This window comes from Salmo salar, chromosome 14, assembly GCF_965601325.2.
Source record: "Salmo salar chromosome 14, fSalSal1, whole genome shotgun sequence".
In the NCBI taxonomy this organism is placed as follows: Eukaryota; Metazoa; Chordata; class Actinopteri; order Salmoniformes; family Salmonidae; genus Salmo; species Salmo salar.
Genome location: NC_138304.1, coordinates 44,091,644 through 44,113,754, shown reverse-complemented (window position 1 = coordinate 44,113,754; position 22,111 = coordinate 44,091,644). Strand labels below are relative to the sequence as shown.

General features: G+C 47.3%; 1 protein-coding gene across 3 annotated transcripts in view; it reads right to left on the bottom strand.

Annotated features, from left to right (window-relative positions):
* LOC106569631 (kinesin-1 heavy chain) overlaps nt 1-22,111 on the bottom strand; it is a 43,318-nt gene that overhangs the window by 3,259 nt on the left and 17,948 nt on the right. For 2 of the 3 annotated variants that reach the window (XM_082960998.1, XM_082960999.1), the window contains exons 6-22: nt 21,862-21,949; nt 21,492-21,616; nt 16,744-16,848; nt 16,317-16,462; nt 15,992-16,140; nt 15,437-15,624; nt 11,981-12,049; nt 11,717-11,803; nt 11,441-11,560; nt 11,185-11,328; nt 10,774-10,962; nt 6,604-6,721; nt 5,302-5,357; nt 4,968-5,077; nt 4,662-4,763; nt 1,040-1,100; nt 584-760 (exon numbers count right to left, since the gene is read on the bottom strand). In XM_082960998.1, the coding sequence (XP_082817124.1) occupies nt 584-760; nt 1,040-1,100; nt 4,662-4,763; nt 4,968-5,077; nt 5,302-5,357; nt 6,604-6,721; nt 10,774-10,962; nt 11,185-11,328; nt 11,441-11,560; nt 11,717-11,803; nt 11,981-12,049; nt 15,437-15,624; nt 15,992-16,140; nt 16,317-16,462; nt 16,744-16,848; nt 21,492-21,616; nt 21,862-21,949 (2,034 nt within the window). Of the gene's footprint in view, nt 1-583; nt 761-1,039; nt 1,101-3,213; nt 3,287-4,661; nt 4,764-4,967; nt 5,078-5,301; nt 5,358-6,603; nt 6,722-10,773; nt 10,963-11,184; nt 11,329-11,440; nt 11,561-11,716; nt 11,804-11,980; nt 12,050-15,436; nt 15,625-15,991; nt 16,141-16,316; nt 16,463-16,743; nt 16,849-21,491; nt 21,617-21,861; nt 21,950-22,111 lie in introns of those variants that run through there. The other variant, XM_045694398.2, reaches the window with a different exon arrangement.

Below are 22,111 nucleotides of genomic sequence, written 5' to 3'. Positions count from 1 at the left end.
CATTTCATACATTTTCATACATATCATACTTTTTTTTTTCTTTTTTTTTTTTTCTGTGCTGGCCCCCCGTGGGAATCGAACCCACAACCCTGGTGTTGCAAACACCATGCTCTACCAACTGAGCTACAGGGAAGGCATGTTTGTACAGTACAGAGTACATACCTGTTTGAACAGTAAAGAGTACATGCCTGTTTGTACAGTACAGAGTACATACCTGTTTGTACAGTACAGAGTACATACCTGTTTGTACAGTACATACCTGTTTGTACAGTACAGAGTACATACCTGTTTGTACAGTACAGAGTACATACCTGTTTGAACAGTACAGAGTACATACCTGTTTGTACAGTACATACCTGTTTGTACAGAACATACCTGTTTGTACAGTACAGAGTACATACCTGTTTGTACAGTACAGAGTACATACCTGTTTGTACAGTACAGAGTACATACCTGTTTGTACAGTACAGAGTACATACCTGTTTGTACAGTACAGAGTACATACCTGTTTGTACAGTACAGAGTACATACCTGTTTGTACAGTACAGAGTACATACCTGTTTGTACAGTACAGAGTACATACCTGTTTGTGAACCTTGGTAAGCTGCTCCAGGTTGTTCTCCAGAAAGGAGATCTTCTGTTTCTGAGCTGCGCTGCCTCCTGTATCATCAGAGTCCATCTCAGCACTCTTCTTCACTCGGGTAGCCAGGTCCTGGACAAACAGCTTCCTCAGGTTGTGCAGGGTCTGCAGCTCCTTGGCCTGGGAAGGGGGACAAAGAGAGAAGAGGTTAAGGCTATTTCTATGGGAGCGATCCGTTTCTGGATATATCAACGGAGGTGATTGTCCATTAAAAACACACAAACAGTCTTATCTTTTTACGTATGCAACTGGTCCGAAAATAGTTGCTTTGAGTTGTACTTTTGATGGACAATAACGGGCAATGTACAGTAGGTCATTTGGGATTTCATCCGTGTTCATGTGCCTGAGTGTGGCTGCAGTGGAAGGAGAAAGCAGGTGCAGTTATAGACGTCTACTCACCACAGTCTCCTCCAGTCCCTTCAGGTCCTGTCTGGCCTGCTCTCTCCTGTCCTGCATCACCCTGCACAACACAGCACACACAGCCATTAGCCAATGCTTGACTGTAGTAACACTGGACAGGTCATAGTGCTAAACAAAGCTAACCAGAAGTGACACTTCTATAGTAAGCATGTTAGGTGGGCCCTAGTGAACAACATCATTGTATATGGTGTGGTAGGTAGCCTAGTGGTTAGAGTGTAGGGGCGGTAGGTAGCCTAGTGGTTAGAGTGTAGGGGTGGTAGGTAGCCTAGTGGTTAGAGTGTAGGGGCGGTAGGTAGCCTAGTGGTTAGAGTGTAGGGGCGGTAGGTAGCCTAGTGGTTAGAGTGTAGGGGCGGTAGGTAGCCTAGTGGTTAGAGTGTAGGGGCGGTAGGTAGCCTAGTGGTTAGAGTGTAGGGGCGGTAGGTAGCCTAGTGGTTAGAGTGTAGGGGCGGTAGGTAGCCTAGTGGTTAGAGTGTAGGGGCGGCAGGTAGCCTAGTGGTTAGAGTGTAGGGGCAGGCAGGTAGCCTAGTGGTTAGAGTGTAGGGGTGGTAGGTAGCCTAGTGGTTAGAGTGTAGGGGCGGCAGGTAGCCTAGTGGTTAGAGTGTAGGGGCGGCAGGTAGCCTAGTGGTTAGAGTGTAGAGGCGGCAGGTAGCCTAGTGGTTAGAGTGTAGGGGCGGCAGGTAGCCTAGTGGTTAGAGTGTAGAGGCGGTAGGTAGCCTAGTGGTTAGAGTGTAGGGACAGGCAGGTAGCCTAGTGGTTAGAGTGTAGGGGCAGGCAGGTAGCCTAGTGGTTAGAGTGTAGGGGCAGGCAGGTAGCCTAGTGGTTAGAGTGTAGGGGTGGCAGGTAGCCTAGTGGTTAGAGTGTAGGGGCGGCAGGTAGCCTAGTGGTTAGAGTGTAGGGGCGGTAGGTAGCCTAGTGGTTAGAGTGTAGGGGCGGCAGGTAGCCTAGTGGTTAGAGTGTAGGGGCGGCAGGTAGCCTAGTGGTTAGAGTGTAGAGGCGGCAGGTAGCCTAGTCGTTAGAGTGTAGGGGCGGTAGGTAGCCTAGTGGTTAGAGTGTAGGGGCGGCAGGTAGCCTAGTGGTTAGAGTGTAGGGGCGGCAGGTAGCCTAGTGGTTAGAGTGTAGGGGCGGTAGGTAGCCTAGTGGTTAGAGTGTAGAGGCGGCAGGTAGCCTAGTGGTTAGAGTGTAGGGGCGGTAGGTAGCCTAGTGGTTAGAGTGTAGGGGCGGTAGGTAGCCTAGTGGTTAGAGTGTAGGGGCGGTAGGTAGCCTAGTGGTTAGAGTGTAGGGGCGGTAGATAGCCTAGTGGTTAGAGTGTAGGGGTGGTAGGTAGCCTAGTGGTTAGAGTGTAGGGGTGGTAGGTAGCCTAGTGGTTAGAGTGTAGGGGCGGTAGGTAGCCTAGTGGTTAGAGTGTAGGGGCGGCAGGTAGCCTAGTGGTTAGAGTGTAGGGGTGGTAGGTAGCCTAGTGGTTAGAGTGTAGGGGTGGCAGGTAGCCTAGTGGTTAGAGTGTAGGGGCGGTAGGTAGCCTAGTGGTTAGAGTGTAGGGGCGGTAGGTAGCCTAGTGGTTAGAGTGTAGGGTGGTAGGTAGCCTAGTGGTTAGAGTGTAGGGGCGGTAGGTAGCCTAGTGGTTAGAGTGTAGGGGCGGCAGGTAGCCTAGTGGTTAGAGTGTAGGGGTGGTAGGTAGCCTAGTGGTTAGAGTGTAGGGGCGGTAGTTAGCCTAGTGGTTAGAGTGTAGAGGCGGCAGGTAGCCTAGTGGTTAGAGTGTAGGGGCGGCAGGTAGCCTAGTGGTTAGAGTGTAGGGGCAGGCAGGTAGCCTAGTGGTTAGAGTGTAGGGGCGGCAGGTAGCCTAGTGTGTAGGGGTGGTAGGTAGCCTAGTGGTTAGAGTGTAGGGGCGGTAGGTAGCCTAGTGGTTAGAGTGTAGAGGCGGCAGGTAGCCTAGTGGTTAGAGTGTAGGGGCAGGCAGGTAGCCTAGTGGTTAGAGTGTAGGGGTGGTAGGTAGCCTAGTGGTTAGAGTGTAGGGGTGGCAGGTAGCCTAGTGGTTAGAGTGTAGGGGCGGTAGGTAGCCTAGTGGTTAGAGTGTAGGGCCAGTAATCGAAAGGTTGCTGGATTGAATCCCCGAGCTGACAAGGTAAAAATCTGTCGTTCTGCCCCTGAACAAGGCAGTTAACCCACTGTCCCTAGGCTGTCATTGTAAATAAGAATGTAACTGACTTGACTCTCCTGTCCTGCATCACCCTGCACAACACAGCACACACAGCCATTAGCCAATGCTTGACTGTAGTAACACTGGACAGGTCATAGTGCTAAACAAAGCTAACCAGAAGTGACACTTCTATAGTAAGCATGTTAGGTGGGCCCTAGTGAACAACATCATTGTATATGGTGTGGTAGGTAGCCTAGTGGTTAGAGTGTAGGGGCGGTAGGTAGCCTAGTGGTTAGAGTGTAGGGGCGGTAGGTAGCCTAGTGGTTAGAGTGTAGGGGCGGTAGGTAGCCTAGTGGTTAGAGTGTAGGGGCGGTAGGTAGCCTAGTGGTTAGAGTGTAGGGGCGGTAGGTAGCCTAGTGGTTAGAGTGTAGGGGCGGTAGGTAGCCTAGTGGTTAGAGTGTAGGGGCGGTAGGTAGCCTAGTGGTTAGAGTGTAGGGGCGGCAGGTAGCCTAGTGTGTAGAGTGTAGGGGCGGCAGGTAGCCTAGTGGTTAGAGTGTAGAGGCGGTAGGTAGCCTAGTGGTTAGAGTGTAGGGGTGGTAGGTAGCCTAGTGGTTAGAGTGTAGGGGCGGCAGGTAGCCTAGTGGTTAGAGTGTAGGGGCAGGCAGGTAGCCTAGTGGTTAGAGTGTAGGGGCAGGCAGGTAGCCTAGTGGTTAGAGTGTAGGGGCAGGCAGGTAGCCTAGTGGTTAGAGTGTAGGGGTGGCAGGTAGCCTAGTGGTTAGAGTGTAGGGGTGGTAGGTAGCCTAGTGTTTAGAGTGTAGGGGCAGGCAGGTAGCCTAGTGGTTAGAGTGTAGGGGCAGGCAGGTAGCCTAGTGGTTAGAGTGTAGGGGCAGGCAGGTAGCCTAGTGGTTAGAGTGTAGGGGCAGGTAGGTAGCCTAGTGGTTAGAGTGTAGGGGCAGGCAGGTAGCCTAGTGGTTAGAGTGTAGGGGCAGGCAGGTAGCCTAGTGGTTAGAGTGTAGGGGCGGCAGGTAGCCTAGTGGTTAGAGTGTAGGGGCGGCAGGTAGCCTAGTGGTTAGAGTGTAGGGGTGGTAGGTAGCCTAGTGGTTAGAGTGTAGGGGTGGCAGGTAGCCTAGTGGTTAGAGTGTAGGGGTGGTAGGTAGCCTAGTGGTTAGAGTGTAGGGGTGGCAGGTAGCCTAGTGGTTAGAGTGTAGGGGCGGTAGGTAGCCTAGTGGTTAGAGTGTAGGGCCAGTAATCGAAAGGTTGCTGGATTGAATCCCCGAGCTGACAAGGTAAAAATCTGTCGTTCTGCCCCTGAACAAGGCAGTTAACCCACTGTCCCTAGGCTGTCATTGTAAATAAGAATGTAACTGACTTGACTAGTTAAATAAAGGTTAAATAATCCAGAATAAAGTATTCACACACCACAGGACCTTAGCCATCACATGCTGTCTGTAGGTGTATGGTACGTACGTGAGCTCGTGAAGCTTCCGGCTCTTCTCCTGGTCAGTGGACTTGAGTTTGTCGTGTTCCACCCTGAGGCGCTCCTGTTCGAGCATGATCTTCTGGTTCAGACTGGAGGAGAACAACAACGCGGTGAGCCCAGCGTAGGACCACACAGTTATCTCCTTATAGCACCCTATTCCCTTTATAGTGCACTACTACCCTCACTATGGGCCCTGGTCAAATGTAATACACTGTAATGGGAATACGGTGACATTTACTACGTGACCACAACAGTTGACAGTGTGTGTGTGTGTGTGTGTGTGTGTGTCTTACTCCTGCAGTTCAGTCATGAGGTGTTCCTTCCTGTCCAGTTCATCTCTCAGACTGCTGATCTGTTTCTGATGGACCTCACGGTGACCAGCGATCTGCTGCTCCACAGCCTCCTGGGGATGCCACACACAGGTCAATAGGTCAACAATCATCTGGATAGCTGAAACAACAGCTCCAGCTCCTGACGCCACGAAGGCGGAAAGGAAAGTCAGACTGCTCCAAACTGTACATACAATCGATAATACTTAGACATCCCGCGTCTCCCCAATATATCGAAATATATATGAACCATAACATATGATCATTGTGGTTCTATAGTACAAACAGGGTGACATACCTTGACCTCATTAGCAGATTGGATCTCGTTCTCCTTCTCCATGGCTGTGACTTTCTCTGCAAAAACAAAAACATTTGACCTTTGTCACTAGATGGAACTATATGTTCTAAATTCGTTTAGAGAAGTTTATAAGGAATGTAATCTATTATGTGTCATCGATGCATACAGAGCAGCTGGGTGTGTGTGTTACAGCGGCTGGGTGTGTGTGTTACAGAGCAGCTGGGTGTGTGTGTTACAGCGGCTGGGTGTGTCTGCTACAGAGGCTGGGTGTGTGTGTTACAGCGGCTGGGTGTGTCTGCTACAGAGGCTGGGTGTGTGTGTTACAGCGGCTGGGTGTGTGTGTTACAGAGCAGCTGGGTGTGTGTGTTACAGCGGCTGGGTGTGTGTGTTACAGAGCAGCTGGGTGTGTGTGTTACAGCGGCTGGGTGTGTCTGCTACAGAGGCTGGGTGTGTGTGTTACAGCGGCTGGGTGTGTGTGTTACAGCGGCTGGGTGTGTGTGTGTTACAGCGGCTGGGTGTGTCTGTTACAACGGCTGGGTGTGTGTGTTACAGTGGCTGGGTGTGTCTGCTACAGAGGCTGGGTGTGTCTGTTACAACGGCTGGGTGTGTGTGTTACAGCGGCTGGGTGTGTCTGCTACAGAGGCTGGGTGTGTGTGTTACAGCGGCTGGGTGTGTGTGTTACAGCGGCTGGGTGTGTGTGTGTTACAGCGGCTGGGTGTGTCTGTTACAACGGCTGGGTGTGTGTGTTACAGCGGCTGGGTGTGTCTGCTACAGAGGCTGGGTGTGTGTGTTACAGCGGCTGGGTGTGTCTGTTACAGCGGCTGGGTGTGTGTGTTACAGCGGCTGGGTGTGTGTGTTACAGCGGCTGGGTGTGTGTGTTACAGCGGCTGGGTGTTTGTTACAGCGGCTGGGTGTTTGTTACAGCGGCTGGGTGTGTGTTACAGCGGCTGGGTGTGTGTTACAGCGGCTGGGTGTTTGTTACAGCGGCTGGGTGTGTGTTACAGCGGCTGGGTGTTTGTTACAGCGGCTGGGTGTGTGTTACAGCGGCTGGGTGTGTGTTACAGCGGCTGGGTGTTTGTTACAGCGGCTGGGTGTGTGTTACAGCGGCTGGGTGTGTGTTACAGCGGCTGGGTGTGTGTTACAGCGGCTGGGTGTGTGTTACAGCGGCTGGGTGTTTGTTACAGCGGCTGGGTGTGTGTTACAGCGGCTGGGTGTGTGTTACAGCGGCTGGGTGTGTGTTACAGCGGCTGGGTGTTTGTTACAGCGGCTGGGTGTTTGTTACAGCGGCTGGGTGTTTGTTACCCTGGGCACTGATCTTGACCAGTTCCTCGTTCAGAGAGTCAACGTTCTCCTCCAGCTGTCTCTTCTTCTGCTCCACGTTCTGAAGGTACTCTGTCAGGGACTTGATCTTAGCCTCATGCTGCAGGGGGAGATGGAGATTACTACAACATTACTACAATTCATTATTATGTTACTACATTACTATATTATTACATTACTATATATTATTACTATATTATTATATTACTACATTACATTATTATATTACTACATGACTATTATATTACTACATTATTATATTACTACATGACTATATTATTACATTACTATATATTATCACTATATTATTATATTACTACATTACATTATTATATTACTACATGACTATTATATTACTACATTATTATATTACTACATTTTATTATTATATTACTACATTACTATATTACTACATCATATTACTACATTATTATATTATTACATTATTATATTACTACATTATTATATTATTACATTACTATATTATTATATTACTACATTTCATTATTATATTATATCTATATAAATATATTATATTACTACATTACTATATTATATTACTATATTACATTACTACATTATATTAGTATATTATATTACTACATTACTATATTATATGATATTACTACATGACTATATTACATTAGTACATGACTACGGCAGGTAGCCTTGTGGTTAGAGTGTAGGGGCAGGCAGGTAGCCTAGTGGTTAGAGCGTTGGGCCAGTAACCGAAAGGTTGCTGGATTGAATCCCCGAGCTGACAAGGTAAAAATCTGTTGTTCTGCCCCTGAGCAAGGCAGTTAACCCACTGTTCCCCGGGCGCCGAAGACGTGGATGTCGATTAAGGCAGACCCCCGCACCTCTCTGATTCAGATGCATTCAGTTGTACAACTGACTAGGTATCCCCCTTTCCCGTTACTATATTACCACTATACAGGGTCTTTATAGAGAAGGGGTTCAAGCGGATGCAGATAAATCTGTTGGATTCTTTTGGAGGTCTAACTGTCAATTTGTGAAACTAGCACCATTTTGTTGGATTTCAAGAGGCAGTGGGTGAGAAGTAACAGGATAATGATGGCGAGTAGCCACTGCTGTATCTGTTGTGCCTGAGAGTTGTTACACGACTCAACCTGCAACGGAATTGCTTCTTGATTGCTTTGTGAAACCACCCCCCGCAACTAATCTTTTCAACTTGGTGCAACGAGTTGCAAGCAACAGCAAATCAAAATGAATGCTTTGTCACATGATCCATTCGAAGGTACGGACACAGATAGAACAAAGAGCCAGATAAACTCAGCAAAAAAAGAAACTGCCCTTTTTCAGGACTCTGTCTTTCAAAGATAATTCATAAAAATCCAAATAACTTCACAGATCTTCATTGTAAAGGGTTTAAACACTGTTTCCCATGCTTGTTCAATGAACCATAAACAATTAATAAACATGCACCTGTGGAACGGTCGTTAAGACACTAACAGCTTACAGACGGTAGGCAATTAAGGTCACAGTTATGAAAACTTAGGACACTAAAGAGGCCTTTCTACTGACTCTGAAAAACACCAAAAGAAAGATGCCCAGGGTCCCTGCTCATCTGCGTGAACGTCCCTTAGGCATACTGCAAGGAGGCATGAGGACTGCAAATGTGGCCAGGGCAATACATTGCAATGTCCGTACTGTGAGACGCCTAAGACAGCGCTACAGGGAGACAGGATGGACAGCTGATCGTCCTCGCAGTGGCAGACCACGTGTAACAACACCTGCACAGGATCGGTACATCCGAACATCACACCTGCGGGACAGGTACAGGATGGCAACAACAACTGCCCAAGTTACGCCAGGAACGCACAATCCCTCCATCAGTGCTCAGACTGTCCGCAATAGGCTGAGAGAGGCTGGACTGAGGGCTTGTAGGCTTGTTGTAAGGCAGGTCCTCACCAGACATCACCGGCAACTACGTCGCCTACGTCGCCTACCCACCGTCGCTGGACCAGACAGGACTGGCAAAAAGTGATCTTCACTGACGAGTCGCGGTTTTGTCTCACCAGGGGTGATGGTCGGATTCGCGTTTATCGTCGAAGGAATGAGCGTTACACCGAGGCCTGTGCTCTGGAGCGGGATCGATTTGGAGGTGGAGGGTCCATCATGGTCTGGGGCGGTGTGTCACAGCATCATCCGACTGAGCTTGTTGTCATTGCAGGCAATCTCAACGCTGTGCGTTAGAGGGAAGACATCCTCCTCCCTCATGTGGTACCCTTCCTGCAGGCTCATCCTGACATGACCCTCCAGCATGACAATGCCACCAGCCATACTGCTCGTTCTGTGTGTGATTTCCTGCGAGACAGGAATGTCAGTGTTCTGCCATGGCCAGCGACGAGCCTGGGTTCTCAATCCCATTGAGCATGTCTGGCACCTTTTGGATTTGAGGGTGAGGGCTAGGGCCATTCCCCCCAGAAATGTCTGGGAACTTGCAGGTGCCTTGGTGGAAGAGTGGGGTAACATCAAACAGCAAGAACTGGCAAATCTGGTGCAGTCCATGAGGCGGAGATGCACTGCAGTACTTAATGCAGCTGGTGGCCACACCAGATACTGACTGTTACTTTTGATTTTGACCCCCCCCCCCCCCCCCCCCCCCCTTTGTTCAGGGACACATTATTCCATTTCTGTTAGTCACATGTCTGTGGAACTTGTTCAGTTTATGTCTCAGTTGTTGAATCTTGTTACGTTCATAGAAATATTTGTACATTTTACATTTACATTTTAGTCATTTAGCAGACGCTCTTATCCAGAGCGACTTACAGTAGTGAATGCATACATTTCATACATTTTTTTGTACTATTATGTTAAGTTTGCTGAAAATAAACACAGTTGACAGTGAGAGGACGTTCCTTTTTATGCTGAGTTTATTTCACCGCATGTATAATCTGAAGCATCCGGTTAGAAATACCCCTACCCACCAAATATAGTGATGAGAGGACGCCCCAAGGCCGGCAGTGGGAGAAGATGGAGCTAGATAAAACTGAGCCGACATTCTGCTGATTTTCTCATGGAAGAAATGCCCGATCTCAATCCAGTTTTCTGTTCTCAAAGCTAGAATCTGTTATGAACAGAGTGCACTAAGTTTTGTAGACGTGACCCTTTGCCAAAGTCAAATTTTTTTTGTGTTGTTTACAAGGAGTACAAGGGCGAATTGAGTTGTTGCGCACTCACACTTGACAGAGGTGTTCCGTAACGGAAATATACAACTACATGCTAGAACTCTCTAGCTCGTGCCTGGCTCTGCCCACCTCCTTGCTGCCCACTGTGCTTCATTTGCTTCCAATGAAAACAACACAGATTAACTATCTTGGGTTAGTTATAAATATCTTTGGGTCAGAACTCCTGCCCAGTTGCCATGTCAACAACACAGCTGCCAGTGCTGTGGGAGCCGTGATGAAGGTGGACAGAAGAGAGATTTGCTAAACGGGAGCTGTATAAATAAATATTGGCATCAAAGCTAGTAAAGGTTTATGTACATGGTTTGGCAGCCAATAAATGTCATTTCTGAAGTGAACTCAGGCCTCTCTAAACAGTTTCAACTGAACTTGTTCAACATGAACTGCGCCACTAGCTAGCTAGCTTAGTTTGTTGCTAGCTTGGTTAGATGGTTGATAGCTAGCTAGCTTAGTTTGTTGCTAGCTTGGTTAGATGGTTGATAGCTAGCTAGCTTAGTTTGTTGCTAGCTTGGTTAGATGGTTGATAGGTAGCTAGCTTAGTTTGTTGCTAGCTTGGTTAGATGGTTGCTAGCTAGCTAGCTAGCTTGATAAAACAGTGCCGCCAATTTCATTTTGGCTCGCTAGCAAAATTGTACAGCCAGAATGTTGTCTAAATCAATCCTTATACAATAACTAAACGGTTGGATAAACAATTACATTTGTGAAAATCCCGATTTCATGCAGCAGATGACATTGGGTGGATTTACAATTCCTAAACCATGTGGAATGATATGACAAAACAAAAGCAGCTTCAATTTGATTGGCTGTTGCATGCAATTTCAGTTGCGTTTGAGTTGCTTCGTGTATCAGCAAAGTTGCTTGAAATTATGTCACTTACAACGGCAACAGAAACTCAGCCTAAGAATGCAGTGTGTTGGATGTTAGTGTATGATAAGTAGCAGACCTGTTGGATCCTCAGCTGACAGGCGGCCAGCTCCTGCTCGTTCTCGTCCATCTTCTGGTTGCTCTCTGACTGGGTGCTCTCCAGCTGTCTACAGCGTTTCACCATGGTCTTCACCTCCGACTTCATCTTACTGATGTACAGACGAGCCACCGTGAACTCCTCGTCTATCAGACCACTGCCCTCGTGTTGCTGGGGGAGGGGGAAGGAGGGAGACGAGAGAGAGAGAGAGAGAGAGAGAGAGAGAGAGAGAGAGAGAGAGAGAGAGAGAGAGAGCGGTAGAAAGAAGGAAGGGCAAGGTTATCATTTTATTCAGGTTTAGGGGAAACAGATATTACATATTTCCTTTAGATGCTTAGAAAATAATACCCATCTTTTGGAATGTCATGTGGTGACGTGTCATTTCCTGTTTACCTTGATGTCGTTGCTGCCCACGGCGATGCCAATCTCTGCCAGGTCTTTGAGTAGTGATGACATCATCTCACTGGTCCTCTTCTTCTGGTGGTTGGTCAGGTCCTTCACTTTCTGCAGCTCAGAGTCAATGGACGTCAGGACAGTCTGGAAACAGACAAAACACGTTCTTATTTTTTTTTTAAACAACATACAGGTCTTAAAACGTATTACAATATGAATAGACAGCTTTCTTCATGAGGAGTGGACATTGTCTCACTGATTTCTGGTTGAGCTCTTCGCTGAGCATCTCAAACTCTGTGGTCTTCTGCTCCACTTCCTGACTCTTCTGGTCGTAGTTAACAGCCAGCTCCTCCAGGGCCTGCAGCACCTCCTTCACCTACAACACCACAATAACAATATTATTATCCTTCACCTACAACACCACAGCAGCATTAACAGTAACATTAATAATAACAATATTATTATCGTTCACCTACAACACCACAGCAGCATTAACACTACCATTAATAATAACAATATTATTATCCTTCACCTCATCCTTGGAAGCCTCGTTCTCAGCCTGCAGGCGGTTCAGCTCCGACTGCAGGTTGTCATGGTCGCGTCGCGATGACACCAGCAGCTACACACACACACACACACACACACACACACACACACAGAAGTGAAAAGTCAGACCATGACATAGATAGAAAGGTCATTTAGCTAACATACAGTTTGATTACTTTGATTGAGGTTCAATAATCTTTAACCAGAATTACAGTAACAACAAGATGACAACAGCCCAGCCAACACTCACCTCCTCCTGGTCCAACATCTGATGCTTCAGCTTCTCAGCCAGCTGGCTCTGCTGGTTTATCTCATCATCCTGGAACACACAGAGAGAGGACAGCAGAGAGAGGATAGCAGAGAGGGAGGACAGCAGGGAGAGGACAGCAGAGAGAGGACAGCAGAGAGAGAGGACAGCAGAGAGAGAGGACAGCAGAGAGAGGATAGCAGAGAGAGAGGACAGCAGAGAGAGGATAGCAGAGAGGGAGGACAGCAGGGAGAGGACAGCAGAGAGAGGACAGCAGAGAGGACAGCAGAGAGAGAGGACAGCAGAGAGAGGATAGCAGAGAGGGAGGACAGCAGGGAGAAAGGACAGCAGGGAGAAAGGACAGCAAAGAGAGGACAGCAGAGAGAGGACAGCAGAGAGAGGACAGCAGAGAGGACAGCAGAGAGAGGATAGCAGAGAGAGAGGACAGCAGAGAGAGAGGACAGCAGAGAGAGGACAGCAGAGAGAGAGGACAGCAGAGAGAGGACAGCAGGGAGAGGACAGCAGAGAGGACAGCAGAGAGAGGATAGCAGAGAGAGAGGACAGCAGAGAGAGAGGACAGCAGAGAGAGAGGACAGCAGAGAGAGGACAGCAGGGAGAGGACAGCAGAGAGAGGTCAGCAGAGAGAGAGGACAGTAGGAGGACAGCAGAGAGAGGACAGCAGGGAGAGAGGACAGCAGAGAGAGGACAGCAGAGAGAGGACAGCAGGGAGAGAGGATAGCAGAGAGAGAGGACAGCAGAGAGAGGACCGCAGCGAGAGAGGACAGCAGCGAGAGAGGACAGCAGCGAGAGAGGACAGCAGCGAGAGAGGACAGCAGCGAGAGAGGACAGCAGAGGGGGAGGACAGCAGGGAGAGAGGATAGCAGGGAGAGAGGACAGCAGAGAGAGGACAGCAAAGAGAGAGGACAGCAGAGAGAGAGGACAGCAGAGAGAGGACAGCAGGGAGAGGACAGCAGAGAGAGGACAGCAGAGAGAGAGGACAGCAGGGAGAGGTCAGCAGAGAGAGGACAGTAGGAGGACAGCAGAGAGAGGACAGCAGAGAGAGGACAGCAGAGAGAGGACAGCAGAGAGAGGACAGCAGGGAGAGGACAGCAGAGAGAGGACAGTAGGAGGACAGCAGGGAGAGAGGACAGCAGGGAGAGAGAGGACAGTAGAAGGAGGACAGCAGAGAGAGAGGACAGCAGAGAGATAGAACAGTAGGAGGACAGCAGGGAGAGAGGACAGCAGGGAGAGAGGACAGTAGAGAGAGAGAGGACAGTAGAAGGAGGACAGCAGAGAGAGAGGACAGTAGGAGGACAGCAGGGAGAGAGGACAGGAGGACAGCAGGGAGAGAGGACAGCAGAGAGAGAGAGGACAGTAGAAGGAGGACAGCAGAGAGAGAGGACAGTAGGAGGACAGCAGGGAGAGAGGACAGCAGGGAGAGAGGACAGCAGGAGGACAGCAGGGAGAGAGGACAGCAGAGAGAGAGAGGACAGTAGAAGGAGAACAGCAGAGAGAGAGGACAGCAGAGAGATAGAACAGTAGGAGGACAGCAGGGAGAGAGGACAGCAGGGAGAGAGGACAGCAGAGAGATAGAACAGTAGGAGGACAGCAGGGAGAGAGGACAGCAGGGAGAGAGGACAGCAGAGAGAGAGAGAACAGTAGAAGGAGGACAGCAGAGAGAGGACAGCAGGGAGAGAGAGGACAGTAGAAGGAGGACAGCAGAGAGAGAGGACAGCAGAGAGATAGAACAGTAGGAGGACAGCAGGGAGAGAGGACAGCAGGGAGAGAGGACAGCAGGGAGAGAGAGAACAGTAGAAGGAGGACAGCAGAGAGAGGACAGCAGGGAGAGATGACAGCAGAGAGAGGACAGCAGGGAGAGATGACAGCAGAGAGAGGACAGCAGGGAGAGATGACAGCAGAGAGAGAGGACAGCAGAGAGAGAGGACAGCAGAGAGAGAGAACAGTAGAAGGAGGACAGCAGAGAGAGATGACAGCAGAGAGAGAGGACAGGGTTAGCATCATCATCCTTCAAACACACAGACAAACACACGCTCCAACTTGGGGCAAACTGGACAGTAAACTACACTACATGACCAAAAGTATGTGGACACCTGCTCGGAACATATCATTCCAAAATCACGGTCATTAATATGAAGTTGGTTCCCCCTTTGCTGCTATAACAGCCTCCACTCTTCTGGGAAGGCTTTCCACTAGATGTTGGAACATTGCTGCGGGGACTTGCTTCCATTCAGCCACAAGAGCATTAGTGAGGTCGGGCACTGATGTTGGGCGATTAGGTCTGGCTCGCAGTCGGCGTTCCAATTCACACCCAAAGGTGTTTGACAGGGTTGAGGTCAGGGCTCTGTGCAGGCCAGTCAAGTTCTTCCACACCGAACTCGACAATCAATTTCTGTATGGATCTCGCTTTGTGCACGGAGCCATTGTCATGCTGAAGCAGGAAAGGGCCTTCCCCAAACTGTTGGAAAGTTGGAGGTCCTAAATCCTCCATCGGACTGCCAGATGGTGAAGCGTGATTTATCACTCCAGAGAACGCGTTTCCACTGCTCCAGAGTCCAGTGGCGGCGAGCTTCACACCACTCCAGCCGACGCTTGGCATTGCGCATGGTGATCTTAGGCTTGTGTGCGGCTGCTCGGCCATGGAAACCCATTTAATGAAGCTCCCGACTAACAGATCTTGTGCTGACATTGCTTCCAGAGGCAATTTGGAACTCGGTAGTGAGCGTTGGAACCGAGGACAGACGATTTTTACGTGCTTCAGCACTTGGTGGTCCTGTTCTGTGAGCTTATGTGGCCTAACACGTACAGTTTACCAAGGCAGCTCTAGCAGGGCAGATAGTTGATTAACTGACTTATTGGAAAGCTGGCATCCTATGACGGTGCCACGTTGAAAGTCACTGAGCTCTTCAGTAAGACCATTCTAGTGCCAATGTTTGTCTATGGAGACTGCATGGCTGTGTGCTCGATTTTATACACCTGTCAGCAACGGGTGTGGCTGAAATAGCTGAATCCACCAATTTGAAGGGGTGTATAAATAGTGTATCTTGATGGATTGTTGTTCAACAACACACCTGCATCATGTTCAGTTGGCTTGTCCTAATATTTATATATTTCGTAATTCCATTCTTTTACTTTTAGATATGTGTATTGTTGTGAATTGTTAGATATTACTTCACTGTTGGAGCTAGGAACACAAGCATTTCACTACACCCGCAATAACATCTGATAAATATGTGTATGTGACCAATAAAATGTGATTTGATTTGACCCGTGTCAGTGTCTTACTCAGCTCTTTCCCTTCAACTCATTAGTTACGTCCTAAATGGCACCCTATTCCCTATTGGGTCCTGTTTAAAAGTTACACAATATAGGGAATAGGGTGCAATTTATGACGTAGACATTGGCTGTTGCTACTCCTGCTGTGTGGCCAGTCTCTCTCACCTTATCATCCAGCTGCTTGTAGAGCTTGGCCAGCTCTCCCTCACACTTGTCCTTCTCTGCGTCGGTCAGACAGAGCTGGGGCATGTTGGGGGTGGAGGCAGGCTTGTCGTTGGGCACATTGTCCAGGGCCAGCACCTCAGCCTGGGCCTTCTCCTTGTCAAACTGCTCGTCCACCGGTACACTCTCACCTGCAGGGGGCAGCATGGCGGTCACACAGAGAGGTCACAAACCCTGCAGGGCTATCTTCTCATCACATAATGCTCTCATCTGAGCTGAGTGTCTGGCTTCAATCACCCCCCCCCCCCCCCCCCCCTCCAACAAATTCATTCATCACATAGATTACTCAAATGTCCTCCTCTCGAGAAAATGACATAAACACAAATCAGGGAGTTAGTAGTATCTGTTCTTCTTCAATAAGAAACACTTCTTTTTGTTTTCTATTGTAAACCATTAGAAATGTTTTGCTACGTTGTGCCTTGCTGTTCTACTACGTCTGTGCTGTACAGTAAAGATGAGGGCCTAGCCAGCTGATCACTTTGGGCCTCTCCTCCTCACCGTTCCTCCAGCGGTTCAGCTCATTCTCCAGCCATGTGATGGTGTTCCTCAGGGCCTTGCCCTTCTCCTTCTCCCTCTCGTACTTCTTCTTCCACTGTTCTGCCGTCAGCTCCACGTTCACACACACTGTGTTCTTAATGGTCTTGGCTCTGGAAACAGCACAAACAGGACCAGACCGTTACAGCCTATTTTAAATCAACAGCCCTGAATAGCTCACTAAATGGTGATTGTAGTAAGTCATTGTGAATTGTTGATGTTGCCATGCATACTTGGGGGATTATATTAACAGTGAACTATGCCTTTAGGAGCTAGTGAGTGAGCCCACCTCTGTCCAAACATGAGGGTGGACTTGGTCTCTGACTCGTTGTAGGCAGAGGGAGAGGCACAGATAACTATGGTGGTCCTACAGTTCCCCCCCAGAGAGTCCTGAAGGATTCTGGTCATTTTACTGTCTCTGTACGGGATATAACCCTGAAACATAACAAAACAACATTCACTAAGAGAAACAACAATAGAATTCCCATTCAAGTTGTTACATTCTGAACAAAGAACAAACTAAACAAACCAATCTATGATTGGAACAAAAGGAGTGGAATTATACAACTGTGAATGAGCTAGAACCAAAAGCTGGCCTTGAGGAATATCTATTTAGATCTGTAAAATAATGAGGTTTTGGGCTTTCGTGGGTCAACTCATCTTTACACCAACCAAACCACCAGTCATAGTATCTGTGGTAGTAGAGGGATACTCACAGAACCTTCTGCCAGGGCTGAGATGACGTTGCCCAGTGAAGACAGAGACTTATTAATGTTCTTGGCCTCATCCAGCACAGCTCCCTCCGCCCCCGTCTTACTGACCTGGGAAGAAAGAGACAGACAGGGACCGTCTGGTAAGATAGATCACATGTACAGTCAAACACTTGCTGTGCACCAGAGGCCTTAATAATATATTGGGATGGGTCAAACATGTGGTCTGAGTGACATAACCTAACCATGTTCATCAGTCTTGATAATACCAACAGATTAGACAACTGGGAAAAGAGATATTGTGGGCTATGTACATTTACTCAGAGATAAATCTAGAGAGAGAGAGAGGGGGGGGGGGTATAAAAGAGATTATGGGCTATGTACATTTACTCAGAGATAAATCTAGAGAGAGAGGGGGATATAAAAGAGTGCAGCAGAAGAGAACGAGAGAGAGAGAGGGTGAAAGCGAGAAAGAAAGAGAGAAGAGAGAGAGACCAGCAGAGAGAGAAGAGAGAGAGACCAGCAGAGAGAGAAGAGAGAGAGACCAGCAGAGAGAGAAGAGAGAGAGACCAACAGAGAGAGAGGGGGGGGGGGGTATAAAAGAGATATTGTGGGCTATGTACATTTACTCAGAGATAAATCTAGAGAGAGAGAGAGGGGGGGGGGGGTATAAAAGAGATATTGTGGGCTATGTACATTTACTCAGAGATACATCTAGAGACAGAGAGGGGGGGTATAAAAGAGTGCAGCAGAAGAGAACGAGAGAGGGTAAAAGAGAGTTAGACAGCAGAAGAGGGAGAGAAAGAAAGAGAGAGAGAAGAGAGAGAGACCAACAGAGAGAGAGAAGAGGGAGAGACCAGCAGAGAAGGAGAGAGAGAAAGCAGGAGAGAGCAGAAGATAGAGAAAGCAGGAGAGAGAGAGAGCAGATGAGAGAGAGAAAGAAAGAGAGAGAGCAGGAGAGCGAGAAAGAGAGAGTCTGTGGCGACCTAAATGCCAGAACCGAACAAGAACCTGACACCCTCAGCACACAGGGGGACAAACACCTGCCTGTAGGTGACAGCATTCCCTCCCCCATATGTCCCCCTAGGCACAACTACGACAACATAACTAATAAAACGGGTCACAACTCCTGCAGCTTTGTTGCACGCTGGGTATGTACATAGTCAATGGTAGGCTTCGAGGGGACTCCTACGGTAGGTACACTTATAGCTCATCTCTTGGCAGTAGTACTGTAGAATACTTTATCACTGACCTCAACCCTCAATCATAAGGCATCAAAGCCAAAGGAACTGAATAATATTAAGAAATGCTATTGATGGAAGGAAATTAGTGTGGAAACATACCAAAAAACTATTTTCTTAGGTTGTCTGCTTGAAATGTTTAGATTTGATAAGGAAGCTGAGAGGTCAAATATACTGTTTAGGGTTTCTACTGCCAGGTTCACACCTTCACTATCTTCACTATTACAGTGGAACGTTTTGTCCAGGAAATTGTCTAGAAGGGATTGAATTTGTTGTTGCCAAATTGATAGAATTTGTTGTTGCCTAATGAACAACAATGACAAATGGTTTGATGAAAAATGCAAAAACCTAAGAAAGAAATTGAGAAATCTATCCAACCAAAAACATAGAGACCCAGAAAACCTGAGCATACGCCTTCACTATGTTGAATCACTAAAATAATAGGGAAAGGGAGGTACCTAGTCAGCTGTACAACTGAATGCATTCAACTGAAATGTGTCTTCCGCATTTAACCCAACCCCTCTGAATCAGAGAGGTGCAGGAGGCTGCAATAATCCACATCCACGTCTTCAGCACCCGGGGAACAGTGGGTTAACTGCCTTGTTCAGGGGCAGAACAACAGACTTTTACCTTGTCAGCTCGGGGATTCAATCCAGCAACCTTTCGGTTACTGGCCCAACGCTCTAACCACTAGGCTACCTGCCGCCCCAATACAGAAATACACTACGGAAAAAGAAGGAACAGCACGTCAGAAATCAGCTCAATGTAATTGAAGAATCCATAGACTCTAACCACTTCTGGGAAAACAAACAACAACACAAAGAATTATCTATCCAAAACGGAGATGTGAGGGTAAACCACTCCTCCAATCTGTTTGGCCCTATAACAAAGAACAAACAGCAAAAACATATACATGATCAAATACAAATCTTAGAATCAACTATTAAAGACTACCAGAACCCACTGGATTCTCCAATTACATTGAATGAACGACAGGACAAAATACAAACCCTCCAACCAAAAAAGGCCAGTGGCATTGATGGTATCCTAAATGAAATGATAAAATATACAGACAACAAATTCAACAGACCACGTATTCACCCTGCACACCCTAATTGACAAAAAAAACTGATCAAAACAAAGGCAAAGTTTTATCATGCTTTGTTGATTTAAAAAAAGCTATTGACTCAATTTGGCAAGAGGGCCTCCTATACAAATTGATGGAAATTGATGTTGGAGGAAAAACATACGAAATTATAAAATACATGTACACAAACTACAAGTTTAAGGTTAAAATGGGGAAAAAAAACACATTTCTTTCCACAGGGCCGGGGGTTGAGACAGGGATGCAGCTTAAGCCCCACCCTCTTCAACATATATATCAACAAATTGGCAAGGGCACTAGAACAGTCTGCAGCACCCGGCCTCACCCTACTAAAATCATCTGGTGCTTCTGTCCCCAACCAAGGAGGGCCTACAGCAGCACCTAGATCTTCTGCACAGATTCTGTCAGACCTGGGCCCTGACAGTAAATCTCATTAAGACCAAAATAATGGTGTTCCAAAAAAGGTCTAGTTGCCAGGACCATGAATACAAATTCCATCTAGACACCGTTGTCCTAGAGCACGCAAAAAATAATATATACCTTGGCCTAAACATCAGCGCCACAGGTAACTTCCACAAAGCTGTGAACGATCTGAGAGACAAGTCAAGAAGGGCCTTCTATTCCATCAAAAGGAACATAAACCAAGAATTAAGAAAATGGGACAAACACCAAATTGAGACTCTGCACGCAGAATTCTGCAAAAATATCCTCAATGTACAATGTAAAACACCAAATAATGCATGCAAAACACAATTAGGCCGATGCCCGCTAATTATCAAAATCCATTAAAGAGCCGTTAAATTCTACAACCACCTAAAAGGAAGCGATTCCCAAACCTTCCATAACAAAGCCATCTTCTACAGAGAGATGAACCTGGAGAAGAGTCCCCTAAACAAGCTGGTCCTGGGGCTCTGTTCACAAACACAAACACACCCCACAGAGCCCCAGGACAGCAACACAACTAGACCCAACCAAATTATGAGAAGACAAAAAGATAATTACTTGACACATTGGAAAGAATTTACTAAAAAAAACAGAGCAAACTAGAATGCTATTTGGCCCTAAACAAAGAGTACACAGTGGCAGAATACCTGACCACTGTGACTGACCAGAACTTAAGGAAAGCTTTGACTATGTACAGACTCAGTGAGCATAGCCTTGCTATTGAGAAAGGCCGCCGTAGGCAGACCTGGCTCTCAAGAGAAGACAGGCTATGTGCACACTGCCCACAAAATGAGGTGGAAACTGAGCTGCTCTTCCTAACCTGCCAAATGTATGACCACATTAGAGAGACATATTTCCCTCAGATTACACAGACCCATAAAGAATTCGAAAACAAATCCAATTTTGATAAACTCCCATATCTACTGGGTGAAATACCACAGTGTGACATCACAGCAGCCAGATTTGTGACCTGTTGCCACAAGAAAAGTGAAGAACAAACACCATTATAAATACAACCTATATTTATGTTTATTTATTTTCCCTTTTGTACTTTAACTATTTGCACATCACATTTGGGGCGGCAGGTAGCCTAGTGGTTTGAGCGTGGGGCCGGGCCAGTAACCGAAAGGTTGCTGGATCGAATCCCCGAGTTGACAAGGTAAAAATCTGTCGTTCTGCCCCTGAACAAGGCAGTTAACCCACTATTCCCCGGTAGGCTGTCATTGTAAATAAGAATTTGTTCTTAACTGACTTGCCTAGTTAAATAAAGGTTAAATAAAAAAAATATATATATATTACAACACTGTATATAAACATAATGACATTTGAAATGTCTTTATTCTTTTGGAACTATTGTGAATGTTAAGTTTTTATTGTTTATTTCACTTGCTTTGGCAATGTTAACATATGTTTCCCATGCCAATAAAGCCCCTTACATTGAAATTGAATTGAAAGAGAGAGCAGGAGAGAGAGAGAGCAGGAGAGAGAGAGAGACCAGCAAAGAGAGAGAGAGAGAGAGAACAGGAGAGAGAGAGAGAGAGAGAGAGAGAGAGAGAGAGAGAGAGAGAGAGAGCGAGAGAAAGAGAGAAAGAGCAGGATAGAGAGAGAGAGCAGGAGAGAGAGAGAGAGCAGCAGAGAGAGGAAGCGAGAAGGAGGGTGAAAGAGAGAGAGCAGCAGAGAGAGAGTATTTATGTCAGGAAGCTCTCTTTCCCTCAGACAGCAGGCAGTTAGTAGAGTCATGAGGGGCCAGATCAGGATGTTTTGACTCATACATGTTGTGTTGTTGTACATTCTCTCTAAAAAAAGAAAGCCTGCACACTACTCTTGCCAGTATCCCTTCACAAAAATGACATATCGGAATCGGTTGTCTGTCTTCATCAGAACAGGACCAGTGTGCAGGATTCTCTTTTCATTGTTTTATTCCTGAACCTGCAATAAGCTAACCTCAGATAGTCTTTTCCTACCTTTTCACTTCCAGCCAGGTCGACGAGGTAGAGCTTCCCGCTGAGTTTCTGCTCTGTAGCAGTGTTCTCCTGCTTCACGTTGATCTGGAAGATACTGTGACTTCTGGAGCTGTGCTCATTCATGTCTGAGACAAGACAACAGATCTGGGATCAGCGCTGATCAGGCAGGTAGAATAATAATACACAAATAGAGACTGATTGTGTCTGAAAAGGCACCCTATTCCCTTCATCGACCAGAGCCCTCAAAAGTAGTGCACTATAAAGGGAATAGGGCCCTGGGCCCTGGTCAAAAGTAGTGCACTATAAAGGGAATAGGGCCCTGGTCAAAAGTAGTGCACCATATGGGATGCACCTTAGGGCGGACTCTTACTTGTAACTGCTACATGTCTGTTAGATTTTCCTTCATCAATGGTGTCCATGACTTCCTCTGGGCTGCAGACAAATCTCTCAGTGCATCCCTGTGGACAAAGAAAACCCATGATGTGACACTGGACCATCTTATCAACTCGTAATGTAATAAGAAAAATAAATGGCTTTAAGCAGTCACTTCTTTCCAAAGAGAGTTAGAGTGGTGCATGTACAGTTGAGTAGCTTCAGAGCCTGTCTTTTCATAGGGAGGT